General features: G+C 45.1%; 1 protein-coding gene across 3 annotated transcripts in view; it reads right to left on the reverse strand.

The window, feature by feature from the left end:
- SPATS1 (spermatogenesis associated serine rich 1) overlaps positions 1 to 23709 on the reverse strand; it is a 136575-nt gene that overhangs the window by 88464 nt on the left and 24402 nt on the right. For all 3 annotated transcript variants that reach the window (XM_073586592.1, XM_073586591.1, XM_073586593.1), the window contains exons 2-4: positions 21390 to 21525; positions 19478 to 19602; positions 11484 to 11648 (exon numbers count right to left, since the gene is read on the reverse strand). In XM_073586592.1, the coding sequence (XP_073442693.1) occupies positions 11484 to 11648; positions 19478 to 19602; positions 21390 to 21525 (426 nt within the window). The remainder of the gene's footprint in view (positions 1 to 11483; positions 11649 to 19477; positions 19603 to 21389; positions 21526 to 23709) is intronic.

Below are 23709 nucleotides of genomic sequence, written 5' to 3' on the forward strand. Positions count from 1 at the left end.
GAATGGAGACATCATCTGCAAGGAGCTGCACAACAGATCATAGTGCTAACTGACCATCGCAATTTAGAGTTCCTTAGATCCGCTAGATGTCTTTCTCCTCGTCAGGCTCGTTGGAACTTATTTTTAAACCAATTTAACTTTGTTATCTCGTACCGTCCAGGTTCTCGTAATGGGAAGGCTGATGCTTTATCCCGAATCCATGCTGCGGATTCCGTACCTGGAGCCCCGCCCAAGACCATTCTATCGGATGCCAATTTCATCGGAGTTATCCACGACCAGGACTTGTGGAAGGAGTGCAGGGAGGCTTATGACGGTGATGTATTTCTGGCCAACCCACCAGTGGATTTTAATCTTGTCTTTAAGGGTGGCATGTGGTTCAGAGATCGACGTATCTACGTTCCTGAGGTCGTCCGTCTGCAGATCCTCAAGTTGGTACATGACTCCAAGTTGGCTGGTCACAGGGGGGTACAGAAGACACAAGAGTTCCTGAGCCAATTCTTCTGGTGGCCAACATGCCTGAAGGATACCAAGGACTATGTGCTCTCTTGCGAGGTATGTGCTCGTTACAAGACTCCTCATGTGGCACCTACGGGTCTTCTACAACCATTACCTGTTCCATCTCGCCCTTGGGGGTCTATATCAATGGACTTTATCGTGGAGCTGCTCACATCGGGGGGCAAGAATACAATCATGGTGGTAGTTGATCGCCTGACCAAAGCTGCCCATTTTGTTCCGTGCACCGGCCTACCCTCAGCTAAAGATACAGTGAACTTGGTTATACAGAATGTCTTTCAGTTACATGGGGTCCCGGATGAGATCATCTCTGACCGGGGAGTACAGTTCACTTCAAGATTCTGGAAGGGGTTTTGCTCTGCACTCAATATTAAGGTCTGTCTCTCTTCCGCTTACCATCCCCAGACTAATGGTCAGACTGAACGGACCAACCAGACGCTGGAACAATATCTAAGATGCTATGTCAGCCATCTCCAGGATGACTGGTTGGAGTTGCTGCCATTAGCCGAATTTTCATATAACAATTCTCAGAGCGCCTCCACTAAATTTACACCTTTCTTTGCCAATCTGGGTTATCATCCGTGTATCTTACCTAGGTCGCCAATTAATTCTCCGGTTCCGGCAGTGGAGGAAAGACTGACTGCGTTGAGGCAAAATCTGGAAGTTCTGAAGGAATCCCTGACCACAGCTCAAGAACGTTATAAGAAATCGGCTGATAGATTCCGTAAACCTGCACCCATGTTCAAGGTAGGAGATTCCGTGTGGTTAGCAACTAAGAATCTGAAGTTAAACGTTCCTTCACAGAAACTTGGACAGAAATTCATTGGCCCTTTCAAGATCAACGGTATTGTGAGCTCTGTGGCCTGCCGGCTGAAGCTGCCTAGGACTATGAAGGTACACCCAGTTTTTCATGTATCTTTACTAAAGCCTGTATCTCCTAATACCTTCCAGGGACGTGTTGTGCCACCTCCGCAGCCTGTGGTGATTGATGACCAAGAACAATTTGTGGTGGAGGAAATTATTGATTCCAGGATTCGCAGGAATTGGCTCCAATATCTGATAAGATGGCAGGGATAATTCCCCTGAGGAAGACTCTTGGGAACCTGTGGAAAACATCAATGCCCAACAGAAGATTTCTCATTTTCATCGGAGATTCCCTGAGAAACCAGGTCCAGGATCGTCCTGAGGCCGCTTCTAAGGAGGGAGTAATGTCAGGACTCTGAACATTTTTACCTTTTTGCATTACTGCCCTTTTCCAAGATGGTGTCCTTGGTCTCATGTGCATTGTGTCCTCCTGCTATAAAACTCCACCCCAGCCTTCAGTCTGTGCTTGAGTATTCTGCCTTGCATCCAGCTCCTGACCTCTGATTGCTCCCTGGCTTTATACCGTCTCCTGTGAACCTGTGTGGTGATCCTGCTGCTCTGCTCTGAGTTCCTGCTGCATACTCCAGTTTCCAGAACTCTTCTTCCTCTGCTGCTCGTGTTTCACTTCCATCTGCATTTGCTGGACATGTAAGCTGTTCCTGCTCTGCAAGAGCCTGAGACTATTTTCCTGGTCAAGCTAAGATAAGATTTGAACTGCCTTTTAAGCTTAGCTATCTGTGTCTGGACTAAGACAAGGATTTATTCATGCCAAGTGTCCTGAAGAAATAACTGTGCTTCATAGACTTTTTGCTTGATTGCATCTTCCTCTGAAGTTCCTATAGACTGCTAAGCTGCTTCTTATATTTTCTCCAAGTGTTATGGACTTGAGTTTCTTTCTGCATCCGTTGTATCACCGTGTGTTAATATAGACTTTATCACTTATAAAGCTGTGTCCTGTAGTCATCTTGTTCCACGCACAGAGTCTCTTGAGTTATCCCCTATAATTATTACAACAGCCTTCGTGGACTGCGGATCATCCATCAATCTTATTGACTCCCAATTGGTCACACGCTGCAAGATAGGAACAGCTAGGCTCAAGGTTCCGATCAAGGTGGTGGCTATTGACTCCTCCCCCTCACTAAAGAGGGAATTCTCTTTATGTCTGATTAATTTTCGCTCATAGTGGGTGCTACTCATGTGGAAAACTTAAGTTGTTTGGTTCTGGACAATCTACCAGCAGGGTTGGTGTTGGGCATGCCCTGGTTACAACGCCATAACCCACTTATTAACTGGAAAACGGGGGAGATTGTTCAATGGGGGTTTAATGATTCTAAGTTGTGTGATAAACCTGCACTGCTGGTTGAACCTGTTAAATCTGTGTCTGTGTCATCTGTCGAGCTGGAAGATATTCCGGAGTACCTGAAAGACTTCGAAGATGTATTCTCTGAAAGCGAGGCCGAGACGTTGCAGCCACATAGACCCTTTGACTGCGCTATCGAGCTAGTCCCTGGGGCTAAATTGCCTAAAGCCCGTCTGCTTAATTTAACTGGCCCTGAGCGCTTAGCTATGAAGGATTACATTGCTGAGAGTCTTTGCAAGGGACACATGCGTCCCTCAGACTCACCTGCGGCGGCAGGTTTTCTTTTTGTAAAGAAAAAAGATGGCGGTTTATGTCCCTGTCTCGATTTTCATGAGCTTAATAAGATTACTGTACGGAATACGTACCCCCTTCCGTTGATTCCTGATTTGTGTAACCAACTATCAGGGGCAAAATGGTTCTCTAAACTGGATCTTCGGGGGGCATATATAATTTGATAAGTGTCCGGGAGGGGGATGAATGGAAAACGACGTTCCTCACATCCGAGGGACGGTTTAAAAATGTAGTCAAGCCGTTTGGTCTTACCATGCCCCCGCCATATTTCAGAATTTCATCAACGTAGTATTCTCAGATTTCATTGGTCGTTTTGTTGTTATCTACTTAGATGATATTTTGATATACTACTCCGACAGTCATTCTCATCTGAAACGTGTACGAACAGTTCTCCAAAGACTGAGGGAAAATCATCTGTTTGCCAAATTGGAGAAATGTGTTTTTTGTTCAGGAATTGTCTTTTTTGGGATTAATTGTGTCCTGTGAGGGTTTTCGCATGGACCCCAAGAAGGTGCAGGCCATTGCGGATTGGGTGCAACCCCGAGATCTTAAGGGTCTTCAGCGCTTCTTGGGGTTCGCCAATTATTACCGCAAACTTATTCGGGGGTTTTCGCAGGTGGTCAAACCACTCACAGATCTAACATGCAAAGGTGCGGATGTGAGAAATTGGTCCTCGCTCGCAAAAGAGGGCTTTGTGACTCTGAAAAAATGCTTTATGTCTGCTCCTGTGTTAGTACAGCCAGATCCATCCAAACCATTTGTGTCATGATCTGCTTTGTTCATGGGATTAGGTAGTTCAGAGGTTAATCTGGACGGCCTCGCTCTGAGATTCTGGGAGGCTTTTTATAGCCTCATTGTGGACTCATTCCTCATCGCTTATACTCAGATCCTTGGCCGAGTGTTTGTGACCCTGGTGTGCTTTGTGACTGTGATACTTTATGCTTGTTTGGTTTTGACCCGGTTCTGTTCCTGTTACGAGTTCTACCTGTTCCTTTTGTACTGCGTTGCTATCTCTGTGTATGACTCATTGCTTACGTTCTGACTATTCTCTGCTTGCTCCTCTGGTACCATGCTGCCCTCTCTGTGTATGACCCCCCCGCTTGCCTGACCTGAGTTCCCCTTATCTTTACTCCAGGATTCCTGTAATAGAATCCTACAGTCATCTACTGCAGCATGACGCTAAGCCACGCCCCCGTGGCCACATGATCGTAGGTCCTTGTACTCTTTACTACCTTTTAGTTTCGCAGGTCCTGTTCTCAGAGCTTTCCCTGCAGTTTCGGACCCCGGGCCCTCCTGTAGTCTGGGTGAGTGACCCTGCTCAGCCACGGCAGTCCGCCGGCGCTGACAGGATCCTGATAATTTGTTGTGGAAGTGGACACCTCCAAGGTGGGGGTGGGGGCAGTGTTGTCCCAAGGGCCTGCCACTCTAACCAATCTCAGGCCATGTGCTTTCTTTTCCAGGAAGTTCTCTGCTGCTGAAAGAAATTACAATGTAGGCAATAGAGAGCTTCTTGCAGTCAAATTGGCATTTGAAGAATGGAGGCACTTTTTGGAGGGGGCCAGTCACCCGATTACTGTGATCACCGATCACAAAAATTTGTCATACATTGAGTCTGCTAAAAGACTAACACCCAGACAGGCCCGTTGGTCGCTTTTTTTTCCCGTTTGCAGTTTACTATTACATTTCGTCCAGGGTCAAAGAATGTCAAGGCTGACGCCTTATCTCACAGTTTTCATCCCGTGTCTTCCCCTGAGCCACCATCCTCCATTCTTCACCCCGGGGTTGTGTTAGCAGGGATCTCGTCTGAATTGGAACAGGAGATTGAGGGGGCCCAGTTGCTGGCTCCTGCGGCCAAGCCAGGGGGCAAGTTGTTTGCCCCAGAGCAACTTCGCCTTAAACTCTTGCAGGAGTTCCATGAATCAAAGCTGAGTGCTCACCCTGGTATATCAGCCACGAGTCTGGCGGTGGCTAGGATCTTTTGGTTGCCTACCCTTGGTTCTGACATAAAAAAATTAATTTCTGGTTGTGGGGTCTGCGCTCATTCTAAAAGCTCTCATAGCCAGCCGGCAGGGGAGCTGATGCCCTTGGCAGTTCCCGAAAGACCATGGACCCACCTGTCCATAGATTTTGTTACCAATTTTCCTTCATTGAGGGGTAATATGGTGGTATGGGTAGTCGTGGTCAGATTTTGAAAGCAGGCTCATTTTGTACCCCTGTCCGCACTACCTTCAGCTGAGACTTTATCCAGATTGTTTGTGCAGCATGTGGTCCGGTTGCATGGGGTACCCCTGAATGTGGTGTCTGATCGTGGTGTGCAATTTGTGGCTAAGTTTTGGCATGCTTTCTGCAAAAAATTAGGGATGTCTCTGTCCTTTTCGTCTGCATATCATCCTGAGAGCAATGGTCAGACGGAACGCACTAATCTGTCTCTGGAACAGATCCTCAGATGTCTGACTTCTGCAAGACAGAATGATTGGCGTGATGTACTACCGTTGGCTGAATTTGCCTTCAAGAGTCGGGTGAGTCAATCCACGGGTATGTCTCCTTTCTTGATCAACTATTGGTTCAGTCCTCATTTTGGTGAGTTTTCTCATCTGGATTCGGGGTGTCCCATGGCTGAAGGCTCTGTTCAGCGATTAAAAAATACATTGGCGGAAGTCCAGTGGAATATATCTAGGTCTCAAGGCAGGTATAAGTTTTTCGCAGACAGGAAACGAACACCTGGTCCCACTTTTCAGGTTGAACGGAAAGTTTGGCTCTCCACGCAAAACATTAAGTTGAAGATTCCTTCAGCCAAGTTGGGCCCCAAATTCATTGGCCCATACAAGATTGTTGAAAAAATCATTCCAGTGGCGTACAGGCTGTGCCTTCCACCCTCTTTCAAGATCCCTAACGTCTTCCATAGATCTCAACTGAAACCTTTTGAAGCAGTCCGGGGAGAGTCCGAGTCCGCTGCTCCTCCGGTTTTGGTTGAGGGATATGTGGAATATGAGATTGATCATATCATAGATTCCAGGTTGGTACGGCGGTCAGTACAGTACCTGTTTCATTGGTATGGGCCGGAGGACAGGTCCTGGGTGCCGGCCCGGTTGATGTATGCGGATGGCCTGGTTCGGGCTTTCTATGCTTGGTACCCAGGCAAGCCAGGGGGTCCAGAGGCCCCCCGTTGAGAGGGGGGTACTGTCATGATCCAAGTGCGGGTTGGACCCGCACGCTTCGGGTTAATTTCTGGAACCAGTGCTGGTGGACCTGCTCTTCTGGGGTTAAATGTTATGATCTCAGTGCAGGCTCTTACCTGCACACCTGGGGCTTATGATTGTGGCCTCTCCTTGGTTCTGAGAAAGCTTTTTATAGCCTCAGGAATCTCCAATCCCCATCAGTTATACTTTCGCCCTTGGCAGAGTGTGTTGACCCCTGAGTGTGTTTGTGCTGTGTTCTTGTTTGCCTGATACTTTGGTTTCAACTCAGTCTGCTCTCTGGGTACTGCTTGTTGGATTCTGCTTGGTACCTTCTATGTCTGTTTGGCTTTGACTGCTGCCTGGCCCCGACTATCCGTTCTGTCTCATCCTTGGTACTGTACTGCTATCTCTGTGTATGACACCCATTTGTCTGACCAGAGCATTCCTGTAGCTGTGTCCTGCCGATCTCTGGTAGCAGGACGCTAAGCCCTGCCCCTTGCTGTCACATGACCGTAGGTCCTTCACTGCTTGCTAACTTCAGCGTCTCCAGGTCCTGTTTGCCTGAGCTTCCCGGCCGTATCTGACCCCGGGCCCCCTGCAGTGTGGGTGAGTCCCTGTTCAGCGGTGGCTGCACGCCGGCATTGACAGGACCGTGACAGATTCTTTACTGTCCAGGTTTCACATCCATATAGTACCACAGAAAAGAATAAACTATGTACAAGCCTTTTGTTTGTCGCCCTTGAAATATTCCTCGATTTGAAGATCTTGCCCAGTGACTTCATTGTTCATTTGCCCATAGCTGGTCTTTTACAATTTCCAGTTTGTTGCCATCTGTATCACATGTGCAGCGCACCACAGGGGAACTCGGCACTGGACCAGTCAGTTCTACAGGGGATGTCATGGCAGCAGTGACCCGGTCCGTGGCCCTGGACGTGCAATAAAATGTAAGGGGGAAAGTTTATAGGGGATTACGTTGAGACGCCACCCGAGGTGTTCGGCAATAGATGGCCGACACTGCGATTCAGGTCCACTGGGGCAGTTGGTGGCGCAGCAGAGATGTTACAGCTCTCCTTGGGTAGAGCGGGTCCCAAGGCAGTTGTAGGATTAATAAGATGATGGTAACTGTTGTAGTGCAGGGCAGGTGACACGGTAAATAAATCTGAGGACACGACAGGGTGCAGTCTTCACACTTTACTCACAGTCTTTAAGTTACAATTACCACCAGGTGTTGTGATCTCCGGGTCAGTGGTCCTGCCAGCTCTCAGGTAGTTTGGGTGCACTTTTCCAGGACTCTCTTCTTGTTTACCTTCCCAGGTCGTCTCTCTGCACTGGCTCATGCCCTTCTGCAGTGCACCTCACACACAGTGTCCCAAGCCAGCAGCCTCAGGTCCTGTCAGGCGACGATCTCCTGGTCCTCTTGAGTCTATGTGGCTGCCTTTTTATTGATTGTGTGTGTGGTGTTATGAATGAGTCACCGTAGGAGGCAAAAACAGAAATACTAGCTAAGTCCAGAAAACCAGAGAAGTTGGCAGCTATCAGATTGCAGACCCCTAAACCTAACAACAACAACTAGCAGTAGCCGTGGGGGGTTCCTACGGTGCCCTAGACCCCTCGATCAAAGCCGGAGAACTACATAGCCTAAAGACAGAAAGGGAAATCTAAACTGCCCCAGAGCAGACCCCAAAGCAATAGGCAGCCCCCAACATATAATGACGGTGAAGCAAGATGAAAAAACACACAGATAGAAAGCTAGGCTGAGCAAATGATGGGGCCCAAGTTAACTAAATAGGACCGAATAGAAAAGCTGCTGTCTGCAATCCGCCAAAACCCTCTCAAAAACAAGAGCCAACAGACTGATAGGGAAAAAGGCCCTGAAGACGCTAGGCTTCAAAAAGACTATATCAGTACTCAGGTATTTTCTGAAGACAGAGCAAAAAGGAATTCAGCTCACCCAGCAGGGGAAGGCAGAAATCCAGAGAAACAAGGCAAAAACAAAACCAAAACACAAATGCAAAAACCAGAGCAGAAAACTTAGCTTTTGGGGAGCAGGAATCAGACTGGTCTCCTAGAATCCCTCAGAGAAATCACCCGCAAGGCAGAAGGGCGTCGGCTGCCTTATATCCAGTCAGCAATTCCAGTCACCCAGTCATCATCATTCTGCTCAGCTGTTTGGTAATCAGCCTCACTACCTTCCTTCACCAGAAGAGGGAGTTCATCAGACCTCAATGGTGAAGGGGAAAATGAACTCACAACAGTGTGGACTTGGCTGTCACACATACAGATACTACAGCCTTCGGTTCGCTAGCTGAGTCCTACAGTCTCTCCACTAGTCTGGGGCCGGTCCCTACTGAGACCTGGTCCCTCCACCCGACTACGGTCGGTGTGGATTCGGGCACCACGAGTGGATTCTTCATTTCCCTGACCCCCAGGACATCTTCTCCTTCACTCTGGAACCCCTCTCTGCCTCGTATGTCACTCCTCTCTCCTCACTTGCTCCAACTGACTCCAGTTACCATGACAACTCTCCAATACTAACTGTCAGCTTTCTCTCCAGCTGTCCTACCCTTATTTACTTCCTCCACCCACACCCTCTTCTTAGTTCCCCCTGGCCTGAATTGGTGTGGTGTTGGGTGCTAGTATGTGGGTACCAGGTAGTGCCCCCTCCTTACCCGATAGCGGGGTACATCTCTGGCTGAGGTGCAGTACTCTTTTGGGACTGGACCCTCAGGGGTGCCACAAATGTGTCCCGATTGTACCTGGCAGTAGTCAGTTAGGAGGTTGGAAATTGAGTATCCATCGCACCTCTTCCTGCAATGTAATGCCCTGGCTTGTAAAAAAAACAATGGAAATAGAAGTTCACATGACCATCCTGTTCCCAAAAATAGAAATGATGCCACTCAATTTGGCTTCATTTCAACCTGTCCGAGATCTTTTTTTTAAAATGTCAATTGCAAATCCTCTTCTGTCCCTTTCCTTCTCTCTCTATTACTAAGCCCGCTTACGGGGCGGACCATACCGAACGGTCCGACAACATCTTCAGTGCCCAGCCATACTTCAGTTGGGTGTTCCCTCATCCATTTTGCCCCCGCTTTGAAGGCGTCAGCCTATGAGATAAACTGCCACATGTTGAGTGTTGTGCCTGTACTGCCTAGTCTTCACCAGCAACTGCAGACCCACTTTAACTGCACTGCCAGCACTGCTGTTGTAACTCCTTCCTGTGATGATCCTGGTCACAAATATATGCTGGGTTCTGTGCTTGCCAAACATTACGTGGCACGATGATACCCAGGGCTAGCCAGCCCTCCTGAGCTAATGGGCGCCCTTTCCCCGGCTGTCTCCTGTCAGGAAATTCTCTCTGTCTTAACCCACCCTACCCCTCCTATTTTAACTATCTACACCACAAACATTGTTCCCTGACTACAATGCACCCATCTAGTGGCCAATCTGAGGTAATACTCCCCATTAGCATTCTTCCCCATCTAGTGGCCAACCTGGGGTAACTCACTTTCCCTAGCAAAATTAAAACCTTAGATATATATATATATATATATTAGAGTAGCAGCATCATAGCGCAAACAACTTACACGGACATGTACTTTAGATACAGCAGTATATACACGGAGATAAACGTGCAGAATGAACTTAAAGGGGTTAAAGAGAAATGCCATACTTTTCAACCCCTTACACCAGCATACCGTTCATCAATACTGGTGGAGAACATGTCAGTCTGGATTTAACAGGGACATAGCCTTTTATTATTAATCGATTAGGTGATCATTTGCACCTGGCCATGTATTTAACATCCCATGGTTACTACTAAAATAAAAAGCCTGGCATAACAGCTTAGTGACAATCCACAAGATGGGAAGTAAATTGCTGATCTCTATTATAAAACCAGATTGATCCACCAAACCAGGGTTTTTATGTCAATTTATCTACGGTTACACATGTGCACCTCTACTCTATTCATGGTCTATGGAAATCACGAAGATGCCAAAGTACAGTGCTGCGCTATCTGACAAGCCCATAGACAATGATGAAAGTGGTGGTAGAGCACACGTCCTGGCTCATAGTCAGTAAGGAATCCCACACTAGGACATCCAAAATCCGAGTTGTAGTCATTCAGCCACGTGTTGGCCACCTCTCATTATCTTATGCCTCTTTTGATTAGTATTACGCAGAACTCAAGGTCCAGCTATGGAATATAAAGTCTCAGTGATATAAATGGTACCTAACAGGAGGGGACCCGATTTTGTATCGAGTCCCAGAAGCTACAAGGTCAGCCTAATATAATTTTATCATATAATGTATCACTGAATTTGCTGACTTGTTCATTTCTTCCCAATAGCATAATCCTATTCTTTGCAATATCTTGAAGTTGGAAGTGTTTAGTAGTCCGTTCCTCTTTTTCTCTTTTTTTTTTGCTGCCCTTTTTCTCTTTTTTTTTTGCTGCCTCATTCAATTTTTCAGTTATAAAAAGAAGCCTGAAATATTCATTACGGGATGAAAAGCGCAAGTAGGCTTGAAGAAAGGTTATCAGATTTTTATTTTTTTTCTGTGTGAAATAGCCTCTTAAGAATGTGGCCATAATTTACAAACTCTTAAGCACAGGCGCCCTCTTTTGGATGATTAATGGAACTACATCTCATGAATAAGATGTTAATACAGAAAATGAGGCCTTCCTCTAGTAAATATGGTTCTGGGAAATTACTTTAAAAAAGGACATTTGGAGAATGAAAAAAGAAACAAACAAAAACAATAGTAGTCACATTTTGTTAAATTGTTAAGGAATTATATTTGGTAAAGAAGCAAAAAGCAAAATAATCACTTTCTGAGATATAGATAGATAGATGATAGATAATAGATAGATCGATAGATAACTATGAGATAGAAGATGAAGATAGCACTCCTTCTTAGAAAAAAATAGTGGTTTATTTGTCCATATGGGCTCCTGCAAGGTTTCGACTCAAGGTGTGAGAAAGGCTCACACCTTGAGCCGAAACATTGCAGGAGCCCATATGGACTAATAAACCACTATTTTTTTCTAAGAAGAGGTTCTGTCTTCATCTTTTTGTACTAGATAGATATAGATAGATAGCTAGATAATAGATAGATAATAGCTAGATAATAGATAGAGATAGATAAATAATAGATAGATATGAGATAGATTTTAAAATAAATAATCCTAATAATCGGTGTGAGGGGCCGTCTCATTATTCAGCACTTAAGCTCTCTTAAAGTTTCTTACGTTTCACTATTTACATTAATAAACAAACCTTTCTTCCTCCTTCCCGTGCTCATTGGTAGTGTGTGATCATGGGAGCCCACCTGGCTGCTCTTGTGAACACCATCTATGATGCATCGCTTTCCAACATGGTAAGTAATGGGACATCCAAAGTTAGGATAAAAACTCCATTCACTTCCAGCATCCAGTCTGCTTTCTGTAATAAATGTCAATGACATTTCATAAATTGTATTTTGCTTTGTTCTAGGCTTAAATAGTCACTGTTTCAACAAACGTAGCACAAATCAATAGTACAGGGTGGGCCATGTATACGGATACACCTAAATAAAATGGGAATGGTTGGTGATATCAACTTCCTGTTTGTGGTACATTAGTATATGGGAGTGGGGGACTTTCTAAGATGGGTGGTGACCATGGCGGCCATTTTGAAGTTGGCCATTTTGGATACAACTTTATTTTTTCCAATGGGAAGAGGGTCATGCAGCATCAAACTTATTAAGAATTTCACAAGAAAAACAATGGTGTGCTTGGTTTTAACGTAACTTTATTCTTTCATGAGTTATTTACAAGTTTCTCTTTGTTTACTGCCATTGACATGTCGCAGAGGTTAACACGTGAGGAGCGGATAGAAATTGTGTTGATGTCTGGTGAGCGCAGTACCTGGGTCATTGCAGCAAATTTCAATCCAAGACACCCTATGCAAGAAAACTCTCACTGTTCTGCCTTCTTCCATGTATGACGCTGTGTGGATTCCAGCATACAGCATAAACCACCTTCTATCTTCCAAAATAAGCATCTCTTGATCCATGATGTCCAAAAACAGTCTGTATTCTATGGACATTGCTACCTTGTTGTCTTCTCTTGTTCTGTGGAAAACTGTGCACCCTATGTGATCTTGGTCGCCGTCACATGTGTCGTCTTCACAGGAAGGATCAGGTAACGGACAAGGTAGAGGAGCATTGTGTGGCAACTCTTTTACCAGGAAGCTACTCTTACATGGCTGGAAGAGAGATGGACGTCCATTTTCAAGAGTATTGATAAGCATGCTGTCGACTAAGGCCAGCTTGTGTGCTCCTCCTAGGCAGACGTCTCCAATGATGACCCATCCAAGGTCGTGCCTCTGTGTATATGGAGCGTTCCTAGAGCCGTTTATACATTCTCTAGCCTTGCTGACAGGTAGTATTTATTTTTCCAGAAGTAGAGCTATTGGGGTTTCTGGATCCTTCTCAGATATCAGGTGGTCTATATGCTTTAGATGGGGGTGATGTATCGCCACCTCCCGTGAAGGTATTTCTGACCTGTTGTCAGGAATCTGGTTGCACTCCAGGATGGTTGGTCACGATAGGCAGGTTTGGCCATCTATGGACTCCACCTTGTATCCGTTTGCTTTTCTCCCCGCCGTCTCAGCGGTGTCAGGAACACCGCACTGCACTTGCTCACTGAGCCAATGTGCATGTCCTCAGTACAAAAACAGTGCTCAAAGATACCTGTGGAGTGGGACAGCAGCGGTGGCGATGCGTGCTTCAGACTATCAGGACCTGAAGCACGTGACTGCTGGGGGCGTGACCTAAGCTCCACAGAGCTAGGAGCTGCAGGGAAACTCCTAGAAAGGTAACTACGGGACAAGTTACCAAGGGGCATAGACAGAGACAGAAACCAGATCAAGCCGGGGTCAAAGCACAAGATAGCAGGACAGTACCAAAGGGTTAGACCGAGTGAATAGTCAGGACGTAGCAATAGATCAGAAGACCAGAATGGTCAATGGACGGTACAATAGGTATAAACTGTAATGGAGTAACAATAGCCAAGCCAGGAGGTCAGAACCGGAGAAGACAATAGTACCAAAACGAGAGACGGAGTTCAGAGTGAGGGGACAGACCGGGTCATACACGGGAAGCAAACAAGCAATGCAGTATCCACGCACACCAGGGAGGTCAGACACACAGCCAGAATAACAGTATAGCTGACAGGGAATCTTAGTCTGGAGTGAGTATAAATACCCCTCCCAGATCCAAAGAGAGGCCGGCAAAAGTTAACCCTGTGAGAACAGGACATTAACCATGTCCTAACCAAACGGTACCTGAACACGTCCTCAGGGTGTAGGGAGAACCAGGGCCTACATTGCTGAATTTGTCAAAGAAGATGGACCTGGCTAGGGACCTGTTACTTTGGTCATCCAGGATTGCGTATATCTTGAAGGCTTTGTCCTTGCGGCCTGCAGGATAGATTCAGACAAGCCGGATTTTTGAACAGGACCTTCCTCCTGTGAATCCCTTACAGATTTCCATACATTTAGAGCTGACCTCAGTGGTGCCTTCATCAGTGTCCTTCTGCTTCCCATCGTGCTCCTCTGCTTGCAACAACACGTGTGGAGGTGATCCGTGCTGCTGCATTCTGCATATTTCACGCTAGCTTCACAGTTCCTGGCGAAGTGAGAGGTTGTGGCACAACATTTGAAGCAGATGTTGTTCTCCTTGAAGAAACCCTTGCGATCCTCTAAACACTTCTCCCTGAAGGCTCTGCATTTTAGTAGAGGATGTGGCTTCTTGTGTAGAGGACAATGTTTACTGACATCCTGAGGCTTGCTCTCGTCTGGAGGAGGTTTATTCACGTTGTGAGGAGGATCTGTGGAAACAATGTTAGTTTTGTGGACTGCCACGGGTGTCCTACTGGGTTTGACATCAGGGGCAGTGGAACATGACAGAGTAAAGTCAAAACTAGGGTCATTTCTAATCCTAGATTGTTGGGTGACAAAATCAACAAATACAATGAAAGGAGGGAATGATACATTATGGTTTTGTTTATACCGTGAACCACATTTAATCCATTTTTCTTGTAGGTTGTAAGGAAGTTTCTGTACTATCGGATTGACACCCTTAACAGTGTCTAAGATTGCCAATCCAGGCAAGTCTCCCTCCTCCTGGGCAACCTGTAACTCAGTCAATAAATCACTCACTTCTCAAAGTTTTTGATAACCTTTAGGTCCTATCTTAGGAAAATCATCAATTCTTTTATATAAAGCATTACCTATGACTTCTACTGTCCCATAGCATTCATCAAGTCTTTCCCACACTTTACATAGACCTGTGCGGGGATGCTTTACATTAATGTCTCTCAGTCTTTTGGCATGTTCGACTGATTCACTTCCGAGCCACTTTACTTGGAGATCCTCACAACAAGAAAGGTCCAGACCATGAATGGTGTTCCGGAACGAGGCTCGCCATGACCTATAGTTCTTGGGTTTGTCAGTGAACTTGACAAGTCCTTTTGTAACCAGTTCTTGGCGGGCAAAGAACTTTGCAAAGTCCATGGTGGCTCCGTCAGTGCTGCTATGAGCCGGTGTGTTATAGTCATGTCTAGTGTGTGGTTTATCACCATACCTGTATGACGCTTCTGACTCCGGATAGTCTGTGCAGTACCTTCTTGGTGAAGAAGGCTGCTATTTAAAGAGGGATGGAAGCTGTACCTTCTTCTCAGTGGAACGGTACCTGTGGTCGACATCTCTGTGCTGGACGTCTCCTTGCCTATAGTAGTGAAGTTTGGGATTGGATCGCTGGTAATCGGCATAGGCTGATCGATATGATGTGTCAGGGCTGTCATCCACGCCGGAATGTTGACGGACGTACTCTGCGACGCGCTGCACTGGATCTTGCTGCTCTAGGTCTGGACCGAGAATGCTGCTGTGTCTCTCAGAATCAGGATTCTTCATAGCTTCCAAATACTCTACCTTGGCTATTGCAGCTGCTGTCTCTTTGTCTGCCACAAGTTTTTCTAGCTCTGCCTGCAAACGTAAAGCTTCCGCTTCTCTCTCTGCCTTGTGTTCTGCTTGTCTCAGCTTTAGATGCACGTAAAGGTAATGTAAAACTTGTAAGACTTTTCCGGAACATTCCAGCATCTTCCATTCTCTACACACTTCTATTCACACTCACACACACTGTAGATTTGACCCTCCTTCCTCTCCTCAGCCTGTCAGCTGCTGCTGTGTGTGTCTCCTCTGCCTGCTTGTAACCCTACACCAGGTCATTCCTGTCCCCCTCCTCCCCTCCTCACTACTTAGGAATGCTCTTTGCTTGAGCCATGCGGGGAAGTATATGAATGGGAGATATTAGAGGAGCCATAATGAGATGATAGTCTGTGCTACAAATATGAAACTGGCATATGGCAACGTACTCCGATCTGGCTTCACTACGGTGGTTCTTGCTAAGTTCTAGCCCCAACAGAAACTGAGAAATGGATTTCTTGGGACGGAGGCAAATAGACAGCTGATGTGTGGACTCATTGGAAAGTGAATTTCAATAGAAGATGAATGATGTGTCTGGGGGACCCTGCTAGGTTCTCAAGCCAAGTTACATAGCCGAGAAGGTTTCATAACACTGGAGCCTTGTGTAACTTAGAGAAGAGGGGTTGACCCCAGTAGCTCAGCCCCTTTTATGATGTCATGACCCCGAACTATAGAGTACACTCATCAGCTGGGAGGGCATTTGAGCAGGAAATTTCATGCCAAAAGGAACTCAGATGAGTGGAGACGTGTGGCTCTGCCTTCTCCCCATATGGTTAGTCTAAGACCATCTAAGCAACTGTAAGTGTTAACCTCTGTTTTTCAACCTGTTTATTTTATATTTGCATTGTACATATCTAATGTCTCAACTTTGTAACATCTTTTATCTGTGTAATCACTGCCCTTTTGGGAATAAATTCTAAAACTTATTAGCTCTGTCTCCATGCTCTAAAAACTAATTTACATGCCTTGAAGATAATTATGCTACTAATTTGGGGGTTTTCTACGGACCCTCCTAATTAACTTATTGATTAAGAGAATCATAGCTGGTGGTGGCGAAGTGTGGTCTGGGTCGCGGGTACTGCTGGCTGTGACGGAAAGGGATTTTATAAGCTAAATTGGGGTGGCTGCGGCCAGAGCATTTTATAATTCCCTCACTGCAGCATGCTGGGTGGCCATACCTCATTGAAGCAGCCGACCGGTGACCAATTATCCCAGGTGTAGGTCCCTGACTGACCTGAGGGTAAGGGGGGCGCCGGAGAGCTGCGAGTTCCAAAGTGGAACTGAAAAGTGGGATATACATAAATCCCCGCAGTTCGTGGAAGATTGTTAGCAGTGGTGGGACATCCAAAATATCCCCCCTGCGATAAATTGTTAGGTCAAGACTAGCTTGCTGTTTATATCACATGGTGCCAGCGGTGGGATAAATAAGATAAGCCCCCCATGCCTGTGATAGCCGTGTGTCGGCAGTGCATCACATTGCTCTGTCCGTGACATACCGGTGTCAGCGGCTGGAAAGTGACAATGCATCTCTCGTTTGGCGAAGGAGGATCTTGCTTTGGCTGCTTCGGCCTTGGCACAAGCGACAGCAGCGAGCTCTGCCATTGACAACCTGCCAGAACCTGCTCTTGACATCGTTTTGATTGAGGATGTGCTGTTTCGAGACATTGTGCGTTTAGCTGCGTATTACTGAGTGTACTGGCGGGAAACTTAGTCTATGCTTGGTGGGCTTCCGCATGGTGGGAAAGATGAAGCACTTGTTGGCAGACTGCACTCTAGGTACTTGTGACTGTATGGCGGCCACTGCAGTATCTGCAGGCAGCGCGGTGTGGGTACAAGCGGCTCCTTAAGTCATATTCGCTATCGCAGACGTCTAGCATCTGTTTTACTGTTCTGCCATCTTCCACGTATGACGCTGTGTGGATTCCAGCATACAGCATAAACCACCTTCCATCTTCTAAAATAAGCAGACCGTTCTCTGTAGTCTAACTTGTTTATTGGTGAAGAGTATAGAACATGTGGTAAAACTATAAAGAATACAAACGACATGGCTAGGTATTGGGCAGTTGATCACACAGCTAACATAATTACAGGAATTATACAGTGTGATGCAACCTTACATTGAATACACAGGTGTCTAATTAAATCTACTGAGCTCTGGCTGCTACACGATTAATAACATCTCTGTACAACACTGTATTGCAAGAAAAGATATTAATCTTACCAGATATGCTTTACCCGGATAACAAACTCAAGTAGGGGAGGTACAAGAGGACAAATAAACTTGTGTGTCCCTTGAAATACACAGAAGAAAATGGCATTTTCCTTATCCCAGAATACATTGCTTCAAACCCACAATGCAACACTCTGTTAAAGACAAAGGCTGTAAATGCTATTACGACACAGCCATAAATTCAGCCACCACTAGATGGTGCTAGAACTAAACCCAGCACATAACATAAACATATTTGCCCTATATTCAGAAGGCAGAACACTCATCATTCCCATTTTATGTAGGTGTATCCATATAAATGACCCACCCAAAAAAAGTTTGCCTCTTTACTGAACATAATGTTCTGTGTAAGCTGAGGGTCCTGTTCCAATTTTTGTTTTGCCCATTGCAAATTCAGCGTGCCTATCTGGGTCACCAACCATTCCCATTTTATTTAGGTGTATCCAAATAAATGGCCCACCCAGGTGTATCCATATAAATGGCCCACCCTGTGGAAGCAAATATTATAACCTTTATAATATATCTAATCTGCTTCTTTCTCTACTTATGAGCCACTTCACACTGAAAAAAAGATCAAGTCCATCATAATCAAATAATAGCTGATTTCCAGCACACTGAGGTTTCGGGTTACTCTGCCTTTTATACTCTATAGAGATGAGCGATGAAGGAGAATAGAGGAGGCTAACAAAATAGGTTGATCATGATGAAGTTAATTTGTGATTTAGTTTATTCCAGACTGAATTCACAGCCACACAGCTCAGTGCTGTTGGGACCTATTCTCTTCAACATATTTATTAACGATCTGGTAGAAGGTTTGCACAGTAAAATATCGATATTTGCAGATGATACAAAACTATGTAAAGCAGTCAATACAAGAGAAGATAGTATTCTGCTACAGATGGATCTGGATAAGTTGGGAACTTGGGCCGAAAGGTGGCAGATGCAGTTTAACAATGATAAATGTAAGGTTATACACATAGGAAGAAGGAATCAATATCACCATTACACACTGAACGGTAAACCACTGGGTAAATCTGACATGGAGAAGGACTTGGGGATCCTAGTTAATGATAAAATTACCTGGAGCAGTCAGTGCAAGGCAGCGGCTGCCAAGGCAAACAGGATCATGGGATGCATTAAAAGAGGTCTGGATACACATGATGAGAGCATTATACTGCCACTGTACAAATCTCTGGTTAGACCGCACATAGAGTACGGTGTACAGTTTTGGGCACCGGTGCTCTGGAAGGATATAATGGAACTAGAGCGGGTACAAAGGAGGGCAACAAAATTAATAAAGGGGATGGGGGAACTACAATACCCAGAGAGATTAGCAAAATTAGGATTATTTAGTCTAGAAAAAAGACGACTGAGGGGCGATCTAATAACCATGTATAAGTATATAAGGGGACAATACAAATATCTCTCCGAGGATCTGTTTATACCAAGGAAGGTGACGGTCACAAGGGGGCATTCTCTGCGCCTGGAGGAGAAAAGGTTTTCCACCAACATAGAAGAGGATTCTTTACTGTTAGGGCAGTGAGAATCTGGAATTCCCTGCCTGAGGAGGTGGTGATGGCGAACTCAGTCGAAGGGTTCCAGAGAGGCCTGGATGTCTTCCTGGAGCGTAACAATATTGTATCTTACAGTTATTGTTAGGTTCTTTAGAAGGACGTAGATCTGGGGATTTATTATGACAGAATTTTATAGGTTGAACTGGATGGACTAATGTCTTTTTTCAGCCTTACTAGCTATGTTACTATGTAAAATCTCTTCCATACTTTTGCTGCTTTTGGGCATGTGCTAAACAGAGAAAGAAGCAAGGGATCCCTCATGTCTGTGTGGGTTATGGGAGACAGCAAAACAGCGAGTCTCTTTTTAATTACTTTTACTATATTACCCCACCTTACATGCTTAAAGCTTTAGGTCTTTTCACTGTCACCTGCAGTGGTCAGATACAGAGGTCATGAGAAATGAAGAAGTTCCCTGATGCAACACTTCATGTTGTGCTCACTTGGGTATGATCTCTGAAGTCTTATTCCCTCTGGGAATTTTGCATCCTTTATATGAGGCAGTGGAGCTTCCGAATATCGAGGTGAAGGCAGCCATCTTATACAAGGCTTCCAATCTAGATCACAGCTGTGTAGGACGATAGAAAAATAGGATGTGTCATAATCTCTACTGCCTCCAAGATTTCTCCCGAACATCCCCCATCCTCTGAAATTCCACGCTTTAACACGTCCGGTTATCTACCACCCTCGGATCCTTCAAACGGAACCTGAAAACCCATCTTTTCAGGAAAGTTTACAGCCTGCAATAACCATTCTGCCGCCTCACCACCGCCCGAGCTGCTGCATCCCCGAACTTCTGTCTCTTCCCCACTATTCCGTAGAATGTAAGTCCGCAAGGACAGGGTCCCCTCCTCTGTATCACTCTGTCACTGTAAATTTATTTACTGTTAACGATATCTATAACTTTGTATGTAACCCCTGACGAAGGAGCTTTTCCGAAACGCGCGTCGGGGCGCGTTCTATTGGCATACCGCTTTCACCTCTGTCCGGTTATTTGTCTTTCAGGTAAAATACCGCGCTATATTTTATTGCATAAATTGGGCCAGCATTCTGCTGTATTAGCGCTTTGTCATCCATTGCTATACATGTCACGTTTGTGCTCAACACGGCTTATGTAATCTACACAGCATTATTTAGCATGTATGCTGTCTGGGCTCTAGCTTTGGCCCATGTCTATTACATAGCGCTTTGGCCCAATGTTTTTAGCTTTGGCCCATGTCTATTACATAGCGCTTTGGCCCAATGTTACTAAATAGCGCTTCATATGGCATTTTTTCAGTGGTACTTTTTTTAGTGGCCCCTTATATAGAGTTTACATGATACACATTAATCACCAATGTTATAAGTACATTATTACTTTGGGAAGTCATTATTTTGTGAGTTCAGTATTATTCACTCATTTTGGTTTATATATACAGTGTATATACGCACTATTTCAATAGTTATTTTCATATTCTTATTGTTTATTTTATTTTTTTATCACTTCACCATTATTGCACTTCTTATTTAGTTTTTGTTTTTTTACTGCTCTATAAAGGTACTAATATTATATATGCCCTGTCAGGTTATTATTTACCTTTTGTCTGTACAGTGGTGACACTATTACTAATATAGATACTAATTAATTGTGCGTTTTTTTTGCCAATTTTTGTATCATTTATATGTTTTTATATATATTTTTTCATTGCCGTTGCTTTTGTCCGGCCAAAATTTATAATAAAGGCTGATTTTATTATATTTATTCCTTTGTTCTTATTTTTGTGCTATATACACATTTTTATTATTCCTGGGTCTCTCAATCACATCACATGTTAGTTTTTCTCTCTATATACACCGGATGGTCTGCCATCCACTTTTAAAAGAAACACATTGGTGATTTTTTAAATTGTACTTTATTGTATATTATTTACCTATTGCATATTGTTGTTGTTTCTTTTTTCTCATCACTCTGTCACTGTAAATTTATTTACTGTTAACGATATCTATAACTTTGTATGTAACCCCTTCTCATGTACAGCACCATGGAATAAATGGCACTATATAAATAAATAATAATTATCTCTATAGGCTTCATTTACTGTACATGACTATTATATTAGACTATATTAAAAATCTACGTTTTTGTGTTTTTAGTACTTAAGGAAAACTATTTGCCTCCATATGAACAGACTCCACACATGATAGATTCTAATTCTAGTTATGATCCCTTCCATCAGACCCCAATGTCCTGGTAACCTACCAAAAAATATGTTGGGGAAATTGATATGGTCCAATTCAAGGCAAAAAGTGAAATTAATTTTCACCATTCAAAAAGTTTAAAATAAAAAAATGAAGTTTTGCAAAATCAGAACTTACTTTGGATAGGTGGGTAGTTTGTAGGGAATATTTGGAAGAAAACTTCTTTTCTCCTGTTCTTCTTCACGATTAGAAGGACATTCATAGCGGTTCTTACAGCAGTCGTGATGCAGCAAATTACAGTTTTCTGCAACATCTACAAACAAAATAATTTAGTGATAGTGATTGTAGTAGTGGTAGTATTAGTAGGTAAAGGTATATTTGCATTAGTGGCGGTAATAGTAGTGGCTGCAGTAAGGTGATAGTAGTAGTGATGCTAATAGTAATAGTGGTAGTAGCAGCAGTAGCAATGGGTTACAAATTTGTACTAAGAAAAAGCTTGTACGTTGTACTAGTAGTAGCAGTGGTAGAGATAGTAGTGGTAGTACTTGATCTGGTGGTGGTAATAGTAATAGCTGTAAAAGTACTAGTAGTGGTGGTAATAGTAGTATTAGTAGAGGCAGTAGTAATGGTAGTAGTAGTGCTCGTAGTAGTAGTTGAACTAGTAGTCTTACTGGAGGTAGTAGAGGTACTGGTAGTAGTATTAGTAGTAGCAGTAGTGGTAGATGTAATAGTAGTTACATTAGTAGTGGTAGTAAAAGTGCTAATGGTAGTTGGGTCGCCCTCCCAGGGCTGTGGGGTACACGGTACCGGGCCGGTGTCAGGGGGATGTGTCACAGCAGCAGTGACCCGGTCCGTGGCCCTGGGCGCCCAAATAATGGGGGGATGTAGTTAATGGAATAGTTCGTGACGCCACCTGTGGTGTTCGGCAAGGGAGATGATAAGCCGACGCTGCAGACAGATCCTCTGCGACAGATGGTGGGATGCAGCAATGGTGGTATAGCCCTCCACAGGCAGGGCTGTTGTCCCAGGGCAGTGTAGATGTGGGGACACCTTGATGGTGTAGTGTCCGGCGCAGGGAATGTAGCAGTGCAGGCAGACGCAAGAAGGAATGGAGGACACCAGGGCTTGCAGTTTCAACGCTTTACTCACAGTTCTTGGTAACCATTGGTGCCCGCTTCCATGCCGTGTCCTCCGGGGCAGAGACTCAATCAACCTCCCGGGCAAGTTAGGCTTCTCCTCTCCAACACTCCGCCAACATGTACCTGTCCTGAACGACTCCTCTATTGCGTCTTTTAGTGTGAAGAGCTCCAGTATCGTGGTTACTCTGAAGTTCCTCCTGTCAGATGTTCCTAACAACTCTACTTGTATGACAGACAGCTGTAGCCTGATCAGGGACCTCCTGGATCCCGGCTCTCTATCCGTGTTGCTGTTGTGTCCCTAGTCTTAGATGGGAGTAGTGCATTTACAGCCAACTACCCCACCAGTGTCTGCTGCAGAACCATACAACCTCGGGGATCGGGCCCCGGCCTTGCGCTGAGAACCTATAGACAGGGTTCCTCTTCCAACCCACAACTCCTCTCTGTTCTCCTACTCCTTCGTTCCGCGCTGTTCCTTCTCTCTCTTATGGAAGCTTAGGTTGCAGTTCTACGTCTCTCTCCTTCTGTTCCTTTCCCAGTGCCAGCTGACTCAGATCACAGAGACAGCTGCAGCACTCTCTCTTCTATCTCTCTTCTGGGGAGCTCGTTCCACCAAGACCAGTCCTCAGCCTCTCCTGACTGACTGCCTTCCTCCGCCTTGTGCTCCCCTCAGGCTGACCTCTTGTCAGCCTGCTCTCCTCCGGACTGAACTGAACTGACCTCCAATTCTAAACCTTCCCACTCTTTTATATCTAACTCCACCCACCTCCCAGCACATCTCGTGTTACGAAGCAAGGACCCACGAAAGGTGCTCTTCTACCCTCTAAGCATGGAGCCGCAATCTGGTCCATTGCTGAAATATCCTGTGTGTGGGCGCAGGTGTTGGAGTGTGGAAAGGAGTTCCCAACTTACCTAGTTGGTAGGGCACTACACCTTAGGAGAAGGTGCAGTACCTCTGTGGCGACTGAGCCTCAGGGGTGCCACAAAGTAACAGGAGCAGAAGAAGTAAAAGTGGTAACTGTTATAGTAGTACGGGTCATACTAGATGTGTGAGACGTAGTTGCTGTACTGAGTATAGTAGTAGTTGCAGTGGTTGCATTAGCAATAGTAGTAGCAATAGTAGTAGTAGTGGTAGTCTGCAGTCTGGTAGTCTGCAGTCTGCATTGTGATTCCTATAAGTGTGTTCTAGAAGTGTGAAGATTAATTTAAGAATTAAAACCAGAAGGATGTATACAGACTGTGACCTGCTACCTGCCACCATCGCACTCTAACATACATCTCTATTCTTCCGACAGGTATATCCATCCACCCAGCTCTCCTGCTCTCCTGCTGTCTGTCTATGAAGGGCACACAGTGCATCA

The sequence above is a fragment of the Dendrobates tinctorius genome, unplaced genomic scaffold (genome assembly GCF_039654945.1).
Source record: "Dendrobates tinctorius isolate UK_male_01 unplaced genomic scaffold, ASM3965494v1 ptg000093l, whole genome shotgun sequence".
Classification (NCBI taxonomy): Eukaryota; Metazoa; Chordata; class Amphibia; order Anura; family Dendrobatidae; genus Dendrobates; species Dendrobates tinctorius.